The sequence below is a fragment of the Talpa occidentalis genome, unplaced genomic scaffold, assembly GCF_014898055.3.
Source record: "Talpa occidentalis isolate TD23 unplaced genomic scaffold, MPIMG_talOcc4v2.1 talOcc4.3, whole genome shotgun sequence".
Taxonomy (NCBI): Eukaryota; Metazoa; Chordata; class Mammalia; order Eulipotyphla; family Talpidae; genus Talpa; species Talpa occidentalis.
In genome coordinates, this window is record NW_023603184.1 from 127,715,719 (window position 1) to 127,737,030 (window position 21,312).

The following is a 21,312-nucleotide window of genomic DNA, read 5'->3' on the forward strand; positions in this document are numbered from 1 at the left end:
CAAGCAAAATAACAAAACATTAGAAAACCATTGTTTTAGGGCCTCCTTGGTGGCCTAGGGGTTAAGCCTCAGCAATATGACCATGGGAGTTCAATCCCCTCCGGGCTGAATTCGTTCCCCTACCAGGGAACTGATCCACACAGTGCAGCAGACCTCTCCAGTCTCACCTGCTGCTCCCCTCAGCAGTGTATTTCAGTAGATCTGCCTATTCTGCCCCCCACTCTGTCTCTGGTGAATCCTCTCACCACCGCCGCCCATCTCTGGCCTGCATTCCAGTTCTTGTATGCATAAATCAATAAATCTTAAAAAAAAATTTACTCTATTTTAGTAACAAAATTGGGGGGGAGGGCGAGAAATACCTACCTTGTATTAGCAGTTTCCATCAATATCCAGGCAATTATAGTAAAACCAAGGCTACTTCACAGCAAGATTTATTAATACATCCAAAAGAAAGAAAGAAAAATCATTTTGTCACACTATATACAGATAATACATACAGTGTTTTATACACATATTACATCAGTTTTTACACAAGAAAAATATACATAAAAATGTAAACTTTTGTATACAAAAACCCTTAAACAAATTAAACAAGGACCAGATAACAAAGGAGACCAATCCGATATTATTTCATCAAATTTTTAAAACAGTAATACAGTACATTCATTGAGATATATATGGAAAATGTGAGCCATCTCTCCTTGTTTAAAGGGAAATTACAAACCAAAAGCTCATCACCTCCCACAGGGTGGCCACCCTCAGCAACACCACACCATGCCATAGAAATGCCTTTCTATCCAAAGCAGGGGCTCTTACTTAACAAGATGTGCCAATCTCATCTTGCTCCTATAATCTGTGCAGAAAGAAGTGGCTCCTAGCTTTTGTGCATATAACTTCCCAGCCACTATTAACACAAATGCAGAGAAGATTCTCAGTTTGTAAGTTCCCTTTAAGCAGCTTTTTTTGTTGTTGTAAATATTTTTTAATGTATGGCGTGTTCAACATACTCGTGTGCCAAGGTGAATGAGAACACTGAAAAAGGGCTTAGAGAGCTGCTAGTCCTTGCTACCGTGCAGTTACTTGGTTAGATTTTAAAACTGGGCAAACTGTCTGTCATTTACTGGTTTTGAATAAGCTACCTCACCTTTGATTTCCCACTGCAACTTGATTCCAGCTGACACTTCATACTCTAGTATCTAGTTAGTACCACACAACCGCCAAGAAGAGGCTTTCGTTAAAGGCTGCTTCTGATATCAAGTTCCAGCTAAGCTACTCTCAAGTCACTCAAACCCCAAGCTCTTCATTTCAGTCTTCAGAGGGTCCTCTTTCTTCACTGCTTTTTCGTAACATCTTAAAATTGAGGATTGTCTATCTACCTTCCTCTCACTGTTTAGGTCTTGCTGCTGACTCATCATAAAATAAAATATTTAACAGCTTTTTCTTAATATTCCTTCATTCAGTGTGTCAAATTGATGTATCAGTGAAAAATACCTGAAGCTGTGGGGAATAACAATTAAATCTGTTAATTGCATACAGACTTGGAGTTCTTTTTTCAAAAAAATGTTGGGAAGACCATTAACTAAATAAAGCAAAACATGCTTAAGACCGCATCAAGAGAAGCGGCCATCTCGCAAAGTTGAATTTCAAAAAGGCAGAATAATAATTAGGAGATATATTTCCCTGCAGCTAGAGAGTAGTTAACTTTCCCCAGGCAAAATGATCTCAATGATCACTATTTATTAATGAAATGAAGAGGCAAATTGGTGAATTAAGTCAATCCAGGAGATAGTAGAGGACATACACTAATGGAAATATTAGGACTGCTTTATAACTGAAATCAACAGGCTGGTCTGTGGCGCGTCTCCATTTCAGAGAGGAAAAATTGCACAGGGTGCCCAGAGTGCATCTCCACCTCTCTCTCTGATTCCCATGGGACAGATAGCATTTTTAAAATGACAGTCTCCCTCAGTTAAAAAAAGGAACAATAAAAGGGAAAGGAAGATAAATAAATAATGTGTAGATGTCTTTAGATGACTTTTAAATGTTCTTTAAATAATTTTTGCTAATGTATTTTAAATCATTACATACAACTGCCATTGCAGTGACAATATTCCAGTAGGGGCAGCATTTTGCTAAATGTAAGATTGCCATTTAAAACTCATACATATACATGTGTATATACAGTATATCAACACTATTTATATACATATATATCTAGAGAGCAACATTTCATTGCCTTTGAATATCTATAGATCTACTCCCACAATATATACTGGAGACATACTGTGTGAGTCTATACCAAAGTATATGTACACATGCTTCAACATGTATATATACACTTTTTGTCTGTGTGTGCATAAGAGCTTTAAAGGCACAATATATAGGGATGCAAGTTTTCTAGAGAGCTGCAGCAAAGTTAAAACAGAATGTTACAAGTGTAAGAAAAGTCAGAAGGAAACATACCAGAATTCATTACACAAGAATTCATTAGAGCAGTTTCATCATGAGTAAAATGAGTTATAGAATTCAAGAGGCTCACGTCTGACTTTTTTCCATTATTGAAAATGTTAAATTTATGATTAAACCACAAAAACCAATTTGTTAAGATAAGTTAATGCTAATAAATGAGAAAATGGACTTAAACCTAATATGAATCATAAAATCATAATCATTTTCTTCTTCCAATTTATGTGTCCCAAAATTATTGAGGTAAAACTTCCAGATTGGTTTTGTTTGAATGTTGGGTTTTTTGTTTGCTTGTTCATTTTGATACAAAGATGAATGCCCAATTTCTCAAAATTACTATAGAACATATAACCAAAACTTTTTATATTCTGGGAAACTCGGAGATAAAGATCTTTAAAGGACAACTTTGTGTAAATCTTGAGAAGTCAAAGGAAATTAGCTTAAGTCTGCTGGCTAGAAAGGACATAATACAGGGGGAAAAACCACAAGTGAAGTATGGTTTTTAAGTGATGAGAGACTGACTAAGAAGGTAGTAAAGACAAAGAAAAGTAGAAATGGCAAGTAAGAATAGTTCTGGCAGGAACTAATTATAATAACCATACACAAGACTATAATCCAAAGGACTTCCATTTCAGTATGCTCTGATGATATACTCTACATTGTCACTTCCTTCTGCTTACAGAATAATCCAGAATTTTCCATAGACATATAATCTTGCTTAACAAAGGCTGTTTATCTATTATACACACACATTTTTTAGGGAAATATATGTATATAGCTTTATCTATACACACACATATACATACGTGTATATATAGATTTATACAAATGTATAAATAAACATAATACTTTTCAATCTTTCCATTGACAAGGCAAGTTCACATTCAGCAAAGTGCCACCACATCCCATATACACATCTCTGTACAGATATACACAAAAGGGTCTATTTTCACCCTTCAATCAGGGGGAATTTATTCTAGCAAATCCCATTAACCACTAACTGAAGGGAGAAATGGCACCAATACAAACTCCCTTCTTTCATTTGCATGCATATGTACAAGAAATATGCAGATTTTTTTTTTAATCCATAAAGCAAGAGTTGAGTGAAACTGGGAGATGCTGCAAAAATACAACTGTAAAAAAAGAACAATATATAAAGTTTTCCTAGGTCTTGACTATATCTAAGATGAATGAGGCTTCAAAGACAACTACAAATTCAGTGTATTATCAGAAGTTGTTTGACATATTTTAAAGTAAATGTTTTTTACTATTAAAAATAAATGTGATCAGAGCATTTAATAACAAATCTAGTTTTGACTATTTTAGACCACCAGATACTCCAGTAATGAATGTAGAGCAAAATGACAATTTAAAACTCAAAATACAGGAATGTATTTTTTTTTTTTAATTCCATATGAATCCAGGTAAAGTCAAGGGTAGCATAATTTTTCCTGTAGGCAAAATATGATGTTGGGGGCAGGGGCACTTTACCTTCATAAATAATAGCATGACTGATTAATTAAAAACATTTTTCAGAAATAACTGATATCCTGAAATCCTCCCAGCTTTGAAATATGCATGGTGAACACAGCAGCCCCTTCAAAAAAATGCTTTTTTTAATAAAAGGCCTATAGTTTTCTTAACTTCACCAAGAAAAGATGAGCAACAATATTTTCTAACTCAGGATATGAAGAAATATATTAACATAAAAAAAGATTCAACTGATCACTGGTCCCATCATTCCACAGATAAAAACTGCTCACATCTGGATCTCTCTCTGATTTTTATGCTTTTAAAAGCGAGAGGCTGGTTTTATAATCTGCTGTTTCGCATGTTATTTTCAAAACAAGGTGTAATATAAGTTAATCAAAAGGTTAAAATAAAAAGCACATGATATCAGAGCTAGCCTTTTAACATAGCATAATGAAGAATTTGGTGTATTTATACAACAGAGACAATGAGAAAGTAATTCCAAAATCCTCAACATAAAACATATTTCTATAATACATTCTGCTACCTTTCTCTATTTTTACCTAAGCACACATTCATCTTTCTCACACACGTGCCCCCAATGTATATTTTTGCATGTGTGTAAAAACACAGACATCTACATGCACACAGTAATTTAAATCTATTTTTAAGTCACAGTGGGAATTCCTTAGTGAGGAGGGATAAAAAGTTCCTGAATAAGACACTGAGAACATCTAGATTTATTATTTTCTCTATTTTACTTCCCAACTTACAAATTAAACTGTAAATTAAAGAATAAATCCATAGGAAATAAAAGAGGTCTTAAAAACAGTTTACAAATTCCAGCTACAGTAGTTGGGAGTTTTACTTGATCTATGTTTTTCTATTTACCCTGTAACTAAGTTTCTAGCCATCGAAAGTGTAAACCACAGATCATTTACTAAAGAAACATGATTCTCAACAGTTCTATGAGCGGTAATAAAGGTCTAAAGGTGTTCTACATTTTGAGGCCCCAGGATATCCTTTTATTTTATATATCTGCAAGGTAGCAAAGGATAGCTAGACACCTTGACACGGCAGAGATCCAGTGTAAAAAGGTGCTTCACTAGTTTGTTTTGTAAAAAAAAAAAAAAAAGCTCATATATTTTTTAAGCTATTAAACACATAGGCAACATAATTCATTACACTCAATACAGCTTTAGTATAAAACTTATAATTTATGAGGTGATGTTAATAGCATAAATTAATATACCTTTTTCTCTTAAAATCTACAATAAGTATTCTGAAAGCTCATTGGGGAAGGAAATTTTTAAATAAAAGTTTTAAAGCTGTGCGTGATGGGAAAGGATGCTGGGTGCTGAGTCAAGAGCCTGAAGGAGAAAGGAAAGAGGTCCTGTGCCAGACATTGTGGGCTGTGAAACCAAACGTTTCTCTTTCTTGCGCTCTCTTTGATGATGAGTCACCTTTAGTTTCTTTTAAAACTATTTTATTTTAAAAACTGCCCTAATTTCCACAAGGAATCCCTGAGACATACTCAACACTATACAGTGAAAAGAACCATCACTGTTGAGAGGAGCTGATTCAACTCTTCCAAGCAGATGAAGACAATGGTCAACAAGTTTCAAACTTCCCACCACTTCACACCAATCCGCTGGAGCCAACTGTACCTTAACGAGGCAGGTGGGGCCAGTTCAGGGCAAATCAGCATATTCCCCAAGTAAAGGCAATGGTGCAGCAATTGAGCTGCATGGAGCCTTCTGCACTGCATGCTGGAAATTCTTCCAAGGGGAACTTTGGGTGCATATAGAGCTTACATCAGTGGTCCCCAGCTTAAAACAATGAAAACAAGTGAAAGATTCTACCAGCGCAGATCTGGGTGTGCATACTTCAGGACTGGGGCGGGCTGGGGCGCGCAGGCAGTGGCCAGAGGAAGAAAAGTTTCACTGCCCTGCGTAGCTCACTAGAAGTTAGACAGGTTTCTCTTAAGATTATTTTCCACAATGAATTTTAGATCATCCAAAACTCTGCCATTCAAAGTAGCCAAAGATACAGGAACCTAGGGTAAAGAGTCACACCAAATTTGCTGTCTCTCGGAAATGCCGTATTTCCTTTGATTAGGAAGCTAACAGGGAAGAGCTGGAGTGAAGAGAGAATTTTTGATACAGAAATCAGGCTCTCTAAGTTTCACCCACAATTTTCATGTGAACAACACTGGTAATTAGGGGAGACATAATTATTCATAAATGTTTTGTGTTTTCTTTCCTAACTCACTGGCCAGGGGAAATGCTTAACAGATGTCCAGATATGTTCCTCATTGATATTTCACTTCAAATATTTTCAAAGATAGCATTTAAAATGTTTCTGTCACCTACTAAATGAGGATTTCATTTCCCCCACCCAGAATGTGATATTGGAATTTCAAGATATTAAGAGGTCATTAAACTGTGTTAACTTTCTATAGAATGTCAGTGAAGATTCAATCAATTATTTTTAATGTATGGAGCAGGGAACTGAATTTGATCACATACCTATGCCCAACCTCATCCCTCCCCAAGAAGTATCTTTCCATCAGGTGAAAAAAATCCTTGGAGCAATGTAGGTGTTAGTGATGAAAGAGCTACAAAAGTGCAGACTATTCAGTATGACTACATTTTCTTTCAAGGAATCCTTTAAACTGCCCCCATATTAAACTGCAGAGTTCTGCTGATCATTTAGAAGACCATCCTACTAGGTTATTTAATATATTTCATATTAAAAATAAAATTTAATAGAATTTTTAAGAGAGTACAAAGAAAGAGGATAAACTGGAAACTTTGACATCTAAAGTTTTTCAAATGATTTCAAACGTATTAGTTTAGTGTTATTAATAGCCTCATCTTTTTACAATACCAATTTCACCACAAGGCAATGGCCTCACACAAACATCACCAAGAAAGCTTTTCACCAGCCATCACTGCCACCCCAGGGCGCAGGCGCAGGCGCGGGAAGGACAGGCAAGCATCGCGGGATGGACAGCATGGGAGGAACCTCCATGCTCAAAGTTTGGTGCCAATTGGTAAAAACTGAGTGGTATAGGTCTAGAAATATAGAATCTTTCACATGAGATGAAAGTTGTCAGACAGGGCACCTGTGTCGTCACATACATCCTTTTCTGCCAAATCAAAGAACTGTCTTTGTCTCTGTGGACTGTCATCATGGATGGAGAATGAACTCTGATTAAGTTTTAGTGTTAGTCACAAAAAATGATGATTCTTAACTTGCAGTTGAAAAGACTGGGCTTATTTAAGAAATAAGTCTTATAAAGAATTACTTGGAAAAGATAAAGTAGTAGCTTTCTTTAGCCTTAAAGCTACTAAACACAGTAAAATTTTGAGGAAAAGAAATCCATTTTCCAAGTTGATCTCCACACCTACTATTTGCTTCTCATTAAATTATAATCTTTTCACGGAGGGACACTAGACACACCACACCGCTTGCCCACATGAAATTGCTCAGGAAGTCATTTATAAAGCAGTTATCTCACATGGTAGGTTTCTAGAGAAAATAATCCTTCACCGAATAAGCTATGCGACATTAATTAGAAAAAGTTCCATTGCATAGTCTGTCACTTGGTGGGTTAAGTGTAATTGCTATTTACTACTGTGGATTGTTTACTAGCTACATAACCTACCCAGATGTGCAAATTGCTAAGCCATTTTTACAGAGAAAAAAAACAATGTCTTAAGTACTTTAATTAAAATAATACTAACAATTGTGTAGAGAGTAAAGGAGAGAAAACACATCTTTTCTTGAGATGCTACAGATCACAGCCAGTGAATATCATACATTAGAATGGAATTCAGATTCTCAGAATACAGAATGCACCCATTAACTGCAGCAAGTTTGTACATTAAATCACATTAATACAATCGAACTGGCCTTTATAAATGGTCCCAAAGAACTGCAGAAACAGAATGAGGCTTCGTTGTACTATTTCTCATGAGTTTAACACTAGGATAAAAGCTAGCTTTCACCTATTTAGGACCTTATTTAAAATTTGTTTTGATTCCAGTATTGCCTTATGATAAGTATTATTTTAGAAGACACTAATTGTTTATATTTCTGGAGCAAAAGACACTTCCTTTCTTTACATATCCATAGCAAACCTACTACCGACAGACTAGAAGCATCCATTAGCTAGAAGACCATAACGGATATCCCTGGGTTCACAGATGTTTTCTCTTCCAAAAAGGGACTCACAAGAAATGGCAAAAGTAAAGCAAACTGTAAGCTCAGATTTTATTTTGAAGTAGATGAAATGAGAGGAAAACTTTTGTTTTTTTGCTAATTCCTCAAAATCTACACTGGTACTTTCTACAGGTGCCCTTTCTTCAGCTATCATCGTGGGCGTCTATAAACAAAAATGAATTTACTCAAAATTTTTGGTGTGAAGCTGTAACTGGCAACATTCCTGATCATTTCATGCCTCCTTATTAGAAAGCAGAAAAGGGCTTTTAAATGCACATACAACAGAAAATTGCAAACTATAAAATGTGCAACTTACTGCAAACTCAGCTTTGATAACTGAAGAATTTCAAGCAGCTACCATGAGGGACAAATCAACTACCCAAGACTTTCCTTCACTGTGAGAGAAGGGCTGAGAAGAAAGTCAATGTGCTCTTCTGCTACCACCTGTAATTAGCATACAAAGGAGACCAAGTCAATCGCTGGGAATGGATGGTTTTCTAGTGAGGATTGTACTGGGATGTGAAAGAGTTTAGCAAACTAAATGACACTTTTGAGCAGAGGTAACTACTCAGAAGAATCATTTCATTACAGTACAGTAACATAAAAAAGCTTGCTAACATAGGCTCACAGGTAAGAAATAGTCAAATTAACTATTCTCACCACTAGGAATAGAAATTTATGGTGATACCAAATATAATTTTGCTTTGTGACATAATTTATAATTTAGAAATTTTTCAATCTGCAAAAAAAGGCAAAGCTATTAAAAATAAATCCTCCAATCAATTATCATGATTAAAAAAAAAAAAAAACTAAATATATTACAAACACATTTTTGGCCCACAAAAAGAAACTTCAATAAATACAAAATAGGGCATATAATGATTTCATACAGTCACGTGACATTTCCCCTCCATTATCTCAGGCACGTGGTATCTGCATAATGCCTGCTGACCACCATCATTCCTTTAAAAAGCAGAGAAAGAAAAGCTTTCAAAAGAAGGGACTGGTTAGAATTAGCATGGCATAAAGAGAATACATATAGGAAGTAGGAAAATACATCCAAATCTTTACCTATTGAAAAGGAATTAAGATCAAATATTCCCTGACAAATGAATTATTATATCACATCATTAATAGATATGTTCTCTCTACTCATCTTTTAAAATATATATATGTAAATTAGACTACTCAGGTATAAATAGCCAATGGTATATCTCAGGGGACAGTGAAACTTCTCTGCAAAAGTAGAGAAAAGATGCCTTTAAAATCTAGTTCCACGGGGGTGGCAGGTAGAGGGGAGAAGGCAGGTAAAAAGAAAACTCACATATTCATTCTATAGTCACCAACTTACTACACTACCCAATATGACTTTTAACCCTATAATCCTGTATCTTAAAAAAGTTTCCCCCAAATTTAAATCTAAGTACTTAATTTTTTTTTTAAAGTACTGAAGGGTGCGTAAAATTTGTCTCATTTCCATATACTGCTTTGAAACTTCAAAATGTATATCCTTCAGATATTACACATCACTTCACAACTGGTACACTGATTCTACAAGTGTCTTCAACATTTTACAAATCTTACCAAAAATCACTACCGTAAACATGAAAAATTCAAAAGCAAAAGATGGATCAAGGAGTTTGCAGGGCCCGCCTTTCCACATCTGCCTGACCTATCCTGCTTGCACATCCCAATGGTATATTTTTTTACATCTTGCAAATGTATTCCACGGGAGAGGGATTCAAAACAAATGCATGTCTGAAAAGGCAACACAGCCACCACCAGCCTCAGAATTTCAGCAGCTGCAGTCCCGCCCTCTCCTCCCTCCCCCAAGCACACCCAGCATTCAGCTTCCTGTGCTCTGTCCTCCTTGGGATAACTTAACAGAAAAGGGTTGTGCTATTCTCACCTCTAATCCACCACCCTCTCTGTTCAGGAAACTTGGTGAACTCAGTGGGAAATGACCAACCTTATCAGGGTTGTGAGATGTGGGTAAGGAGAGATAAGAACCATACTCATTAGGAAAAAAAGACACCAACGGGACAGCCATTCCCTGGCCTGCACAAGAACACACACGGGGTGTACACATACACACTGGCGGTCAAGAGACCAACTTTCTTTTTTTTTAATGAAACATGATCATAAGTGGGAATGGAATCCTGGCCTCATGTGGCGTTTAGCGGTTGGTGCAGTCAGAGCCGCGATCTGCCCCTGCACACCATTTGCTACCTCTTACACAGGAACTCAGTTAATAGGAACTTTCTATCTAGAACCACCTATAAAGATCTGGCAATATAATGGAAAGCGTTATCTGAATACTAGGAAATAGTAAAGGGCACTGGTAATCTGAGGTATCTTCCACTTCTAGGACTTGCTGCTAAAAATCAATTCTATCCAGTCACTGTGCTGAACCACTAAGGAAACCACTGGGGTGCAGTGAACCTGCCAGGAGGGAATGAGCACCAGTGCGCAGGAGCACATGTGAACACTGAAGCGAGGTCCACTGCGGGTAACTTGTTTTAACTGGAAAAGGGAGTTCCCCTTGTGTCCCCATCTGTTATTTTTAAAATCTTCTTTAGGAAAAGGGGAAGGGGTGATAAAGAGGAAACAAAGATAGAAAACACCAAGTTCCCCACCTGCCTGCAAACACAGACACGCTCAGTTAGGGGAGGTGAAGGGAGAGGATGCATTATTGGTACTTGTAGCTGTGGCACCTGTTACTGTGAAGCCTGTAGGAGGGGCTATAGAGCTGTGGCTGGGCTGCAGGTCCTTGGGAATGCCACTGTGAGAACTCAGCTGGTGGCCGAAGGCTGCGCTGAACTGAGGGAGTTGCTGCTTGGGAGAGGTGGAGGCCATAAGTTCAGCAGAAGGCCCCATGCCACTGAAGCTGGTCTGCGGTAACCCCGGAAGCACACTGGAGCTGCTGGGGGTCACGGTGGCGAAGGCAGGCTGTGTGGTCTCTGAGTTCGAAGTGGTGGGTGGCGTGGACAGGGAAGTGGAAAGAAGATGTCCATCTGCGCCGAGAAGGTTGCTAAATGGAGAGGGATCTCCAAGGTTGACAGGGAGATTACCCCAGTGAGTTCTGGGGTTTACGACTCCTCCAAGTGGCACCTCAAGTTGGGTGGGGAGCAAGTGCTGCGCCATGATGGGCATCTCTGCTGAAAAGGTAGCTGCCATATTATCACCAGAGTAAGATGTTGTGTGGGGAGACGTGATATGGTCACTATAGGGAGACGGCACGTGCTCACTATCATAATGGCTTCCATGGGGCGAGGAGTGTGAGTGATCACTGCTGTATTGCTGTCGTGAGGTGATTAGGTCATCTGCCTTGCTCAGCAGCTGGGCAGGATGTGGCCTCTGGGAGGCATGGCTGCCATCATGAAGTCCATGAAACTGTCCTGGGAAGGCTCTCTCCCCAAGTGCACTCTGGCTGATCAGAGTGGCAGAAGTAAGGCCAACGTTGGCTGGGGCAGAGAACTGCCCCTGGATCTGCCCTGCCAGGGGTGTAGGTGGGTTGGACAAGGTAGCAGAACGGAGCAGATTCTCATCCAGCTCTAGACTAGAAAAATTATCATGTACTATACGCCCATTCAACAGCTCCCCAAGGTCCGTGTTGACTTCTCGGCTCAAAGACTGAATTCCTGAAGCTCCGGTTCCTGCAGAGAACACCCCTATTCCTCTGTCTGACAACTCCTGGACTGGCACTCCATCCGACTGGGTAAGTACCCCAATGGTACTCAGGCACTCGAGAGAGGTTACAGCCTGCAAGGCCCGTTCAAGTTCCTCGGCCTCTTCGGTAGTTGGGATGAGGTCTCCGTTCTTTCCTGAGGAAACAAAATTCACCAAGAATCAACAGTGTTACCCACCTTAAGCCAGGAACAAGGCCCCTTTGAATGATTAACAATGCTCCATTGAAAGAGAAGTTTCCAAGGATTGTATTGGAAGGAAAAAGAGGGATATTAATTTGCAGGACAGGCCTGAAAGGATCAGCTGTCCCGGACCATGTATCATCTCTTCAGTTTAGTTACAGTGCTTTCAAAACCCACCTTATCTTAATGTTAAATTCCTAGGGAGTCTCAGAATTACCAACTTAAGACTCACAGTGACTATTTGGTTATACATAAGTTTTTTGCCTCAAGTTATGTTCAAGTCACTGAGAGAAAACCTATCATATCAGTTCAGAGTTGAGACAGAAGACTGTAGGGCCCACCTTGGTTCTTCTAACCTTAGACTCTTCCAGTTGGAGGGGAAGCTGTGGAAAACTAGCATACAGACTTTCATACACGTGTTTTGTTTCAGCACAACACGAAACAACACATTTCATGGGTTATTTTTGAAATTGCTTTGAGTTATTCTCTAATTCTTCTCTCATTCTTTCCCATTTCTAACTAATTTGCATAAAACCAGAAGTCCATGGGCCTACAATGCCATTTCCAAACTAAAAAAATCTATTGTCAACAACTTGACTAACCACTACAAAAATACCCAATTTTGAATAGTGAAATAAACATTTTAAAGATATAAAATATTTCCACTGAAAGCAAGAAGCAATTGATTAAGCAAACTTTAGTTGGGAAAAGTGTACATCAACTGAAGTAGGGGGTGGGGTATTGAAATTGGGACAAATTCTAAAAAACTTCAGTAAACTTCAAGTTTAAAAATATCTTTGTTCAAAAATAATGTAAAATCACTCATTCTTTTTTTTTAAAGATTTATTTTATTTATTGATGCACACAAGAACTGAGGTTTAGGCCAGAGGTGTGGGGAATGAGAGGATTCACCAGAGACAAAGTGGGGAGCAGAACAGGCAGATCTACCAAAATATGCAACAGCAGAGGTCTGCTGCTCCCTGGGTTAGCTCCCTGGTCGGGGATGGAACTCATGCTGCAGTGGCTGGCAATAGCCTGATAGCGCTGAGACTTTAAACCCTACACCACCAAAGAGGCTCTGAAACCACTCATTCTTAAGAAACAAAGTTATAAACCTAGCTGTCAGACTATCACTCTACTAAGCTTGTCAGATGGTTAGACACAATGCACATTCCTCACGTCAAAAAGGGGTGAAATACTTTTAGCAATGTTATATTTTCATAATCACAGTGAAAGGTCTTATGTATGTGGAGGAATGCTTCAAACATCTCAAAACATACTATTTCCCTCTTACAGACTCATTTTTAAAACCAGTCTTCTTGAATCAAAACGTTGACCATACCTTCAAAAAAATCAAAATCCTGTAAGTCATCAGGTAGCCGTGGCAGGACATCTGAGAAGTCTTCCTGGTTCAATTCCAAGTCGTGTGGAATGTCAGAGATCTCATTGGCAATGTCATCCGGCAACTCATCAGCACTCAGCTCTGGTGTGGACGGGCTCCTGGGGGACAGGACATGGTTGGCCCCACCACTACCCTTTCACCTCGACACTCATGTCACCGAGACAAGCGCGTCCAACATGAAAATGAGAAACCCTAACCAGTGTCTCCTTTCCACCTTAAGATAAGGAAATCTGAAAGCAAAAGAATAGCCTGCACTGTGTATAGTCACATATAGCTGCAACCTTTACCCACACATTAAGAGAAGATAACTGTTTCAAGATAGCATTTTTACTTTGAGTTAGTAGAATGAATTACAATCTGGGATATCAAGAGTGTCTTAATGCTTTTTAGAAGACTTTGGTAATACATACACATATATGTACATATTTAAATGAGATAAACAGTTAATTTCTAGCTATAACAGAAACCACATTCATTTGGTCAAAATGCTTGCCCCGGCCAAAATTAATAATGCATCAGATTTCTTATGAAATATGGAATATCTATTAAAATAGAAAAAAAACTGAACATATACAATAAAATTCTCAATTTCAACATCTGCTCTCTTTGGTATAATCAAGAACTAACCTCAGCAGATATTTGGTAAAGTCTGCACTGAAAACTAAACTGTCTAGGTCAATATACTGAATGGCTGCTGTAGTTAGCTCTTTATACTAGACAAGTCAACATAACTAAATGTTCTGGAACAATCAGAACATGTGAAGGAAACATAAATTTGGGCTCCTTTACTGACCGGATCTGAGAGGCCTCCACTGGCAGTGAGACGCTGGTGGGCATGCTGAGGTTCCCTTGGGGGACTGCAGGGGGAATGGGTTTTTGGGGTCGACGAGGTCCACGCCTTCTTTTCTTCTTGTGTTTTTTGGTAAGTGCAGGAGGCTTGGTTTTTTTCCTGGGTTTCCTCTGCTGCTGGTGCTGAACCTTACGGGAGCTATCACCTCTCAAGAAATTATCCTTTGGATTGAATAAATGTGTATTTTAGCCTGGGATTATTTGTAAAAAAACCTAACAGCTATCTAACAATAATCAAATGAATAAAAAATAAATTTTAAAATTCAACTCAAACCAATTCAATACATGCAAATAGCTCATCCCACATTCAAAAACAATTCGGTAGCTATTGTAAGAAAATGAAGAAAATTTGTGCTCAACTTAATTCTCCTATGGGAAAAATACGGATACAAGTATACATAAAGCATAGAGAAAATTGGGTGATAATAACACAAACATCTATGAGCACACAAAAGGGAAATCAATTACCTTTAGGTGTTAAAAGATAAGTGTTTGAGGTGTTAAAAGATAAGTAGGATTTTTATTGGTTGGGATAGGGGGAAAATTATTCTGTGTTAAAGAAAGTGGCACAAACAAAACTAAGAGCAAATAGTTGGATATGACTGGTGCTGAGGGTTTACATGTGATGAAATATAAAAGTAAATTGTGAAGAAATTCGGGACTAGCTCACGTATAGCTTACAATATCTCATTCTAAACTTTATTTTACAAGTAATGGGGGGTGACTTTTGATGAGAGAAGTAACATGAAAGATTGACTAATTGGTAGCAATGTAAAGAGATGCACAGAAGCAGTAAACGGATGGAGGTAATAATTCTAATTAGGGGGCTCTTTGAACAGATGATCCAAGATAAACAGCTAAAAGTAAAGAGAGGGGGAAAGAAGTTGCTGAGATAGAATTCTCAAGAACAGATCCTGGAATGTGGTAAAGATGAAGGGGATGTAGAACTAATTGTCCCTTCAATTACTCAATTTGAGTGATTAATGGATGATGAAACTATTAGTTGGAATAAAGAACAGAGCAGAATAAACAGATTCAGAAGAAAACTTAAAGAATTAGTTTGGCTCACATACAGTTTGAGGTATGAAGATGTTTAGGGAGGGAGAAAACTGTACTAGTACACAGGAATAAAGAGAGCGATGAAGATGTAGACTTGAAAATTATGACACAATAAAAGTCTTTCAAGTAATTTAAGGGCCAGGAGACAAGGTAAAGAGAGAAGCAGTGGGATACAGCCTTATAAAATTGCTGCAATTAAAGATAAACCAGTAAAGAAAAATAAGAAATTGACAAGATAACTAGCTTTCTTCAGCTAGGAACCTTAAATCTGAATGCCATATTTCATCAATTCAAAGATGCACATTTTAGTATCTCTGCAATTAAGGAGGATTTTGCAATAATGGTATTTTACAACTGCTATTGGCCAGGTGCTAGTTATTATAGTTGGCACTGTCTACATATGCTTAAAGCTGGTCACAGCTTTTTGTACTGGCATTGTTTGAAGTAAAGGTATGTGCATTACTGGTATCACATGTGGAAGGAAAGGTGGTGTGTATGCAGAAAGGCACGTTGCTCGTGAAGCAAATATTCATTATTGAAGACAGACCACAATTTCTTTTTTTTTCAATCACAAAGCAACAATCAAGTGAGAAAGGAAAATAACCACAAAGCTGTGTGACAGCTAAAGTAAATTAGAAAATACTGCCTTTCACAAGTCAAGTAATACAACTGAACCAGGAGTTGAAAATCAGTGTCAAAGTTTAAAGAAGGTATCTGGTAAGTTAAAAACAAAAATTTAAGTGATAAGAAAGCATCTTGGAGAATTTTTTTGTCTTGGTGGCATATAAAACAACAGTGGTTTTTACAATTGATATTATCTTTGATTTAATGAATTCAGGAATAGCTCATAACTAAATACATTTTAAATTGTATGGTTCATAAAAGAAATCTAAAAAACAAAACAGATTTAGCGTAGAAGTTACTGAACAACATAAATGAAAACTATGGTCCAGAAAGAATGAATCATTAGATTCTAGCAAACATTTACCAAGTGTCAATGTCAGGATCACAACCTTAGACTATTAAATTCTGGGCCACTGGCTATTTAGATACCCTATACCTCTGAAAACTGTCACATACTCACAGAAGCAAGAGTTGGTTTACTTTTTTTGGTATAGAAGGTACCTGGCATAATACCTTCAAATAGCAGAAGAATTTAGCAAGTTTCGGATGTGTGAAAACAATAAAAATGCTTTTAGTTTAAATGATTTCCAGACATATAAATGGCTGACAGGCACATAAAAAGATGATCACTATCTCTTATTACTAGGGACATGCAAATCAACAAGCTCTCCCTCTCATCTATGAGAACGGCCAATGTCAAAAAGACCAGAAACAACAGCATTAGTGAGCATGTGGAGAAAAGGGAACCTTCCCGCACCGTTGGTGGGAACATAAGCGGTGCAGTCACAATGGAAAACAGTATGGAGATTATTAAAAAAATTAAGAACAGAAACACCAGATGACCCAGCTATTCCACTTCTAAAGGAAATAAGTCAGATGAAAAGGACAAATACCATATGATTTCACTTATTTGTGGGAGATAAAGAAATAGAACAAAATTCAGACTGTAGGAACACAAGGGTGGCTAGAGAAGGGTGGGTAAATTGAACAAATAGGAGAATGGAAACTAGACTTTTGGTGGTGATTACAATGTAATATATACAGATGTCAAATTATGCTGCTGTATATGTGAACTTTGTGTGCTATAAAACAATGCTACTTCAATAAAAACCATTTTAAAACTAAAATAAATGATTATATAATTATTTAATTCAGCTCATTAATTCAGACTTAGCCTCCAAATTTTTCTGAATGAATTAGGGCTCATGATACTAGCATTAACTAGAACAATAATTAGTTAAGTTCAATAGGATTATGTAAAGGTTTGGCTTTTGACTGAAATTATATTCAATATTTACAGAATTGTATAGAAAAAAAATGGGAGAAATGGGCAATGAAAGTGTGGAAGCCTGCTAAGTATAAGAAAATGCATCTTTAGACGTATAGACTATGGTAAACACAATGACCTTGTTTGAGTACCTACTAAATAACTTCTGAAACACTGTTTACTTTTTTTAAATAGTGGTATGAAATTAACTCAAATGCATCAAAACTAGCACTTTTTTGGACTACTGTTTTCTAACAGTAATAGAACAAAGTAGAAAATATCAGGCACTGAAAGTATTACTTCACAAAAGTTGTTACAGTGATTTGTATATACATGTAGTTGGTACTGAAAGTCACAAGATACTTCCTGCTGTCCATAGCTATCAGCATCTAAAAGTCTCTGTTGTATAAAATCAAATCTGAACTCACCATTTTTTTGGCATGTTCTTCACACAGAGGTGTCTGGTGTGTAATGTCAAATACGGGCACAGAGCATTGCTGTCCATCTGCAAACTTGGCCGTGCAACTTGAGAAGAGCTGCTGAGAGCGGTTCAAGAGGATATCTGGGTTTTTTTAAGTTAGGAATAAAATCGCTGAACCTCTATATAATGTTCCAATTTCTACATAAAATTTACTCTTTCCCTTACTTTATTTGATAAGTATACATTTTATTATGTATAAAGGATAACGTATCAAGCCAACTATTAATATGGGAAAATTATAATAATTGAATTTATCAACCCAATTTATCAGAATATATATCTAAAGGAGTCAATTTTGCTAATGGACTGTGAACATAAGCCTCCTTTATGGCATTACTGATTGCTGTGATTTGAAGAAGGGTCATTTCCTTTTTACACAATGACTATTAAAAGTTCCACTATTAATGGTTAAATAGCCAACTTCTATTAAGGAAAACTCCTGCATATGATACTTATCAAGAAGAAAAAATTTAGAGACATAATTATAAAAATATCATTCGGCCAAGTTTGGATTTTTTGTATCACATTTCCAATACCAAACTGAAACCTTCAACTTATGAAAAATTATTTTAAAATCAAAACCTTACTATTAAAATTGGAACATCAGCTTTACATGATCAACATATTTAAGCATCTGTACTTTTATCGACTAACTACATTTTCACAAGATTTACTGTATGTCTAACAAGGAAGTATCTTCCTGTTTTTCCTTTTTTGCTTTTATAGTTAATACTATCTAAAAAAGTTGTGAAAATGCACAAAAACAGAGAAGGGCAGTAATCAGATAGTAAAGAAGAGTAAGTTATTGCTGCTGTACAACAGTATAGCTTTCTTGGAAGCATAAAAATAGTTTTTGATTTTTCCACCAATAGTTACATCATAATGATTTTTTTTAATTCTTTTTTTTTTTTATAGAGGCATGTTTTATTTATTTATTTATTTTATTTGTTTGTTTGTTTTGTTTATACATGCACTGGGTACAGTCAGAAGCGCGGGAGGGTGAGAGAATTCACCAGAGCCAGAGTGGGGAGCAGAGCAGGCAGAAGGACCGAAGTACACTGCTGAGGGGAGCAGCGGGAGAGGTCCGCACACCATGTGGGATCCTCCTCCGGTGGCCGAGGAGCAGCCGGGGATCGAACTGGCGCCGCAGAGGCCGCAGGCAGCTTCGCAACCCAGCGCTCAACTGCTGCGCCACCGGGGAGGCCCCATAATAATGATTTTAAACATTAAATAGTTGTAGCTTCAAAAGTCATTCACTTGGTTTAAGAATGAAATAAAGACCCCTCTGTTTTTGCCTCCCATAGAGTCACCTATAATAAACTTTTCCCAGTTCTAAAGAAAAACAAAAGAAAAAAGAAATACACAGGGGCCTCCCCAGTGGCGCAGCGGTTGAGCGCTGGGTTGCGAAGCTGCCCGCAGCCTCTGCAGCGCTGGTTCGATGCCCAGCTGCAACCCGGCCACCGGAGGAGGGTCCCACATGGCGCGCAGGCCTCTCCTGCCACCTGCTGCTCCCCTCAGCAGTGTACTTCGGTCCTTCTGCCTGCTCTGCTCCCCCCTCTGGCTCTGGTGAATTCTCTCACCCTCCCGCGCTTCTGACCGTACCCAGTGCCTGTATAAATTAATTAAATAAATAAATAGATAGATAAATCTTAAAAAAAAAGAAAAGAAAAGAAAAAAGAAATATACAGCCATAAATGAATCCACACTTTCTAATGAACACTCGATTTAGTTAAGAGGATACGCTGGAAGCAATGCCTGGTGAATGGAAGGGCTTTGTTAGTGCACTGTTCACCCTTCACAGTTCCACTGCACGCTGCTGGTTCCACCTCCCTCAACTTGGTCCGACTTATGCTAAGACAAGAAAAAAAATTAATTAAAAAATGTTTCAAGAATTCGGGGCAGTTTTTCAACATTATGTTACCACAGTGCAACACCAACATTTTACCTACCTACATTCATTAATTAAAATGCAGTGAATTACGGGGCCTCCCTATGAAGCTATCCGCAGCCACCGCAGCACAAGTTCAATCCCCAGCCAGGGAGCAACCCACATGGCACAGCAGACCTCTCCTGTCTTGCCTACTGCTCCCTTCAGCAGTGTATTTCAGTCAATCTTCCTGTTCTGCTCCCCACTCTGTCTCTGGTGAATCCTCTCACCCCTCACACCTCTGGCCTGTACCCCAGTTCTTGTATGCATAAATAAATAAATCTTTTAAAAAAATGCAGTGAGTTACAATGACCAAATCAAGTTTTCCCCCCAATCTATTGACAAAACAAACAAATTACATTGTAAAGAACTTGACTAAGTCTATGTGGTTGTTTGTTGTTTAAAGATTTTTATTTATTTATTTTTGCATAAAAGAACTGGGGAGTAGACCAGAGGTGTGTGTGGGTGGGGGTTAGTGGTAAAAGGATTCACGAGAGACAGAATGGGGAGCAGAGCAAGCAGATTTACTGCAACATACTGCTCAGGGGAGTACAAGTAAGAGAGAAGAGGTCTGCTGTGCCACATGTGGGCCAGCTTCCTGGTTGGGGATTAAATTAGGGCCATTTTTACTCAGGCCGACTTAATGATAGCACTGAAACTTAACCCTTAGGCCACCAATGAGGCCCTGTGGTTGTTTTATTTTTAAGTGACATTCTGGTTCCTTTTATTTCACAAAGATACAATAGAGAGAAGTGATAAAGACTAGATCTGACAGACCTGGTTCCAAATCTTAGCTCTGCCTAGTACCAGCTGTGTGACTTTGGGCAAGTTACTCAGCCTTGCTGAAACCTCTACTTCCTCACCCATAAAGTGGAAATAAGAGTACGTTTAGCTGACAGCTAGGCACTAAAAGACTTGACCTAATAACATGAGGAAGTAGATAGTGAGATGAAGAAATGAGTGATTTGCTCTCATTTTCCAAAATGCACTCACTTTAGGCAAATTTTTAAAACTTGATATGTGCAATGTCATCTTTCATTAAATCAACCTCTACTTTTTACCTTAACTATTTAAATCTTTTAACTTTATTTTTAAATTTTACAAAGAGGCACCATATCCCCCTTGGTTCAAAAAAAAAAAAAAAAAAAGTCAAAGAATAATGAACTAGGTAGTAAAGCAGTAAAGAATCTCTTTTCTGTCCCTGTCTGACAAGCTGGTTCTCACTCCCTCCACATTGAAAGACTCAGCTATATGTGCGATTCTATAATAATCACAAATTATTAGGCCTTTACATATGCCTGACTACGTAAAAAGAATCTACTTAACAGTCCAAATCACAAGTCAGGTATCAAAACTAAAAAAAAAATCTTGAAAGTTGTTTGCTTCAAGATCTTTTTAAAAATCCAATGCAACGATTTACATTAATCAGAGAGGGTCATATAGTATCTAAATGACATGAATTTACATACAATTTAAACAAAAGAATATTTTTATTATAATTATTGCTTTCAATAAATAGCTAATGCAAATAGAAAACCAGGAGTTATTTAAGAGTTCTGCAATATCTGTTGGGATCACGAGAATGGGGAAGTGGGTCATTCAGTTTAGCCCATAAAAAGGATATACAATTTCAAATAAATAAAGCTTTACGATGCTGGCAGTTAAGCCCAA

At 37.6% G+C, this 21,312-nt stretch overlaps 1 protein-coding gene across 6 annotated transcripts in view; it reads right to left on the reverse strand.

Annotated features, from left to right (window-relative positions):
- Nucleotides 1–342: 342 nt before the first annotated feature.
- The window catches only part of INO80D (INO80 complex subunit D), a 56,312-nt gene continuing 35,342 nt past the window's right edge, over nucleotides 343–21,312 (reverse strand). For all 6 annotated transcript variants that reach the window (XM_037523909.2, XM_037523904.2, XM_037523910.2 and 3 more), the window contains 5 exons: nucleotides 19,456–19,565; nucleotides 17,662–17,795; nucleotides 14,228–14,445; nucleotides 13,375–13,532; nucleotides 343–11,987 (listed from right to left, as the gene is read on the reverse strand). In XM_037523909.2, coding sequence (XP_037379806.1) covers nucleotides 10,822–11,987; nucleotides 13,375–13,532; nucleotides 14,228–14,445; nucleotides 17,662–17,795; nucleotides 19,456–19,565 — 1,786 coding nt within the window. In that variant the 3' untranslated portion in view covers nucleotides 343–10,821. The remainder of the gene's footprint in view (nucleotides 11,988–13,374; nucleotides 13,533–14,227; nucleotides 14,446–17,661; nucleotides 17,796–19,455; nucleotides 19,566–21,312) is intronic.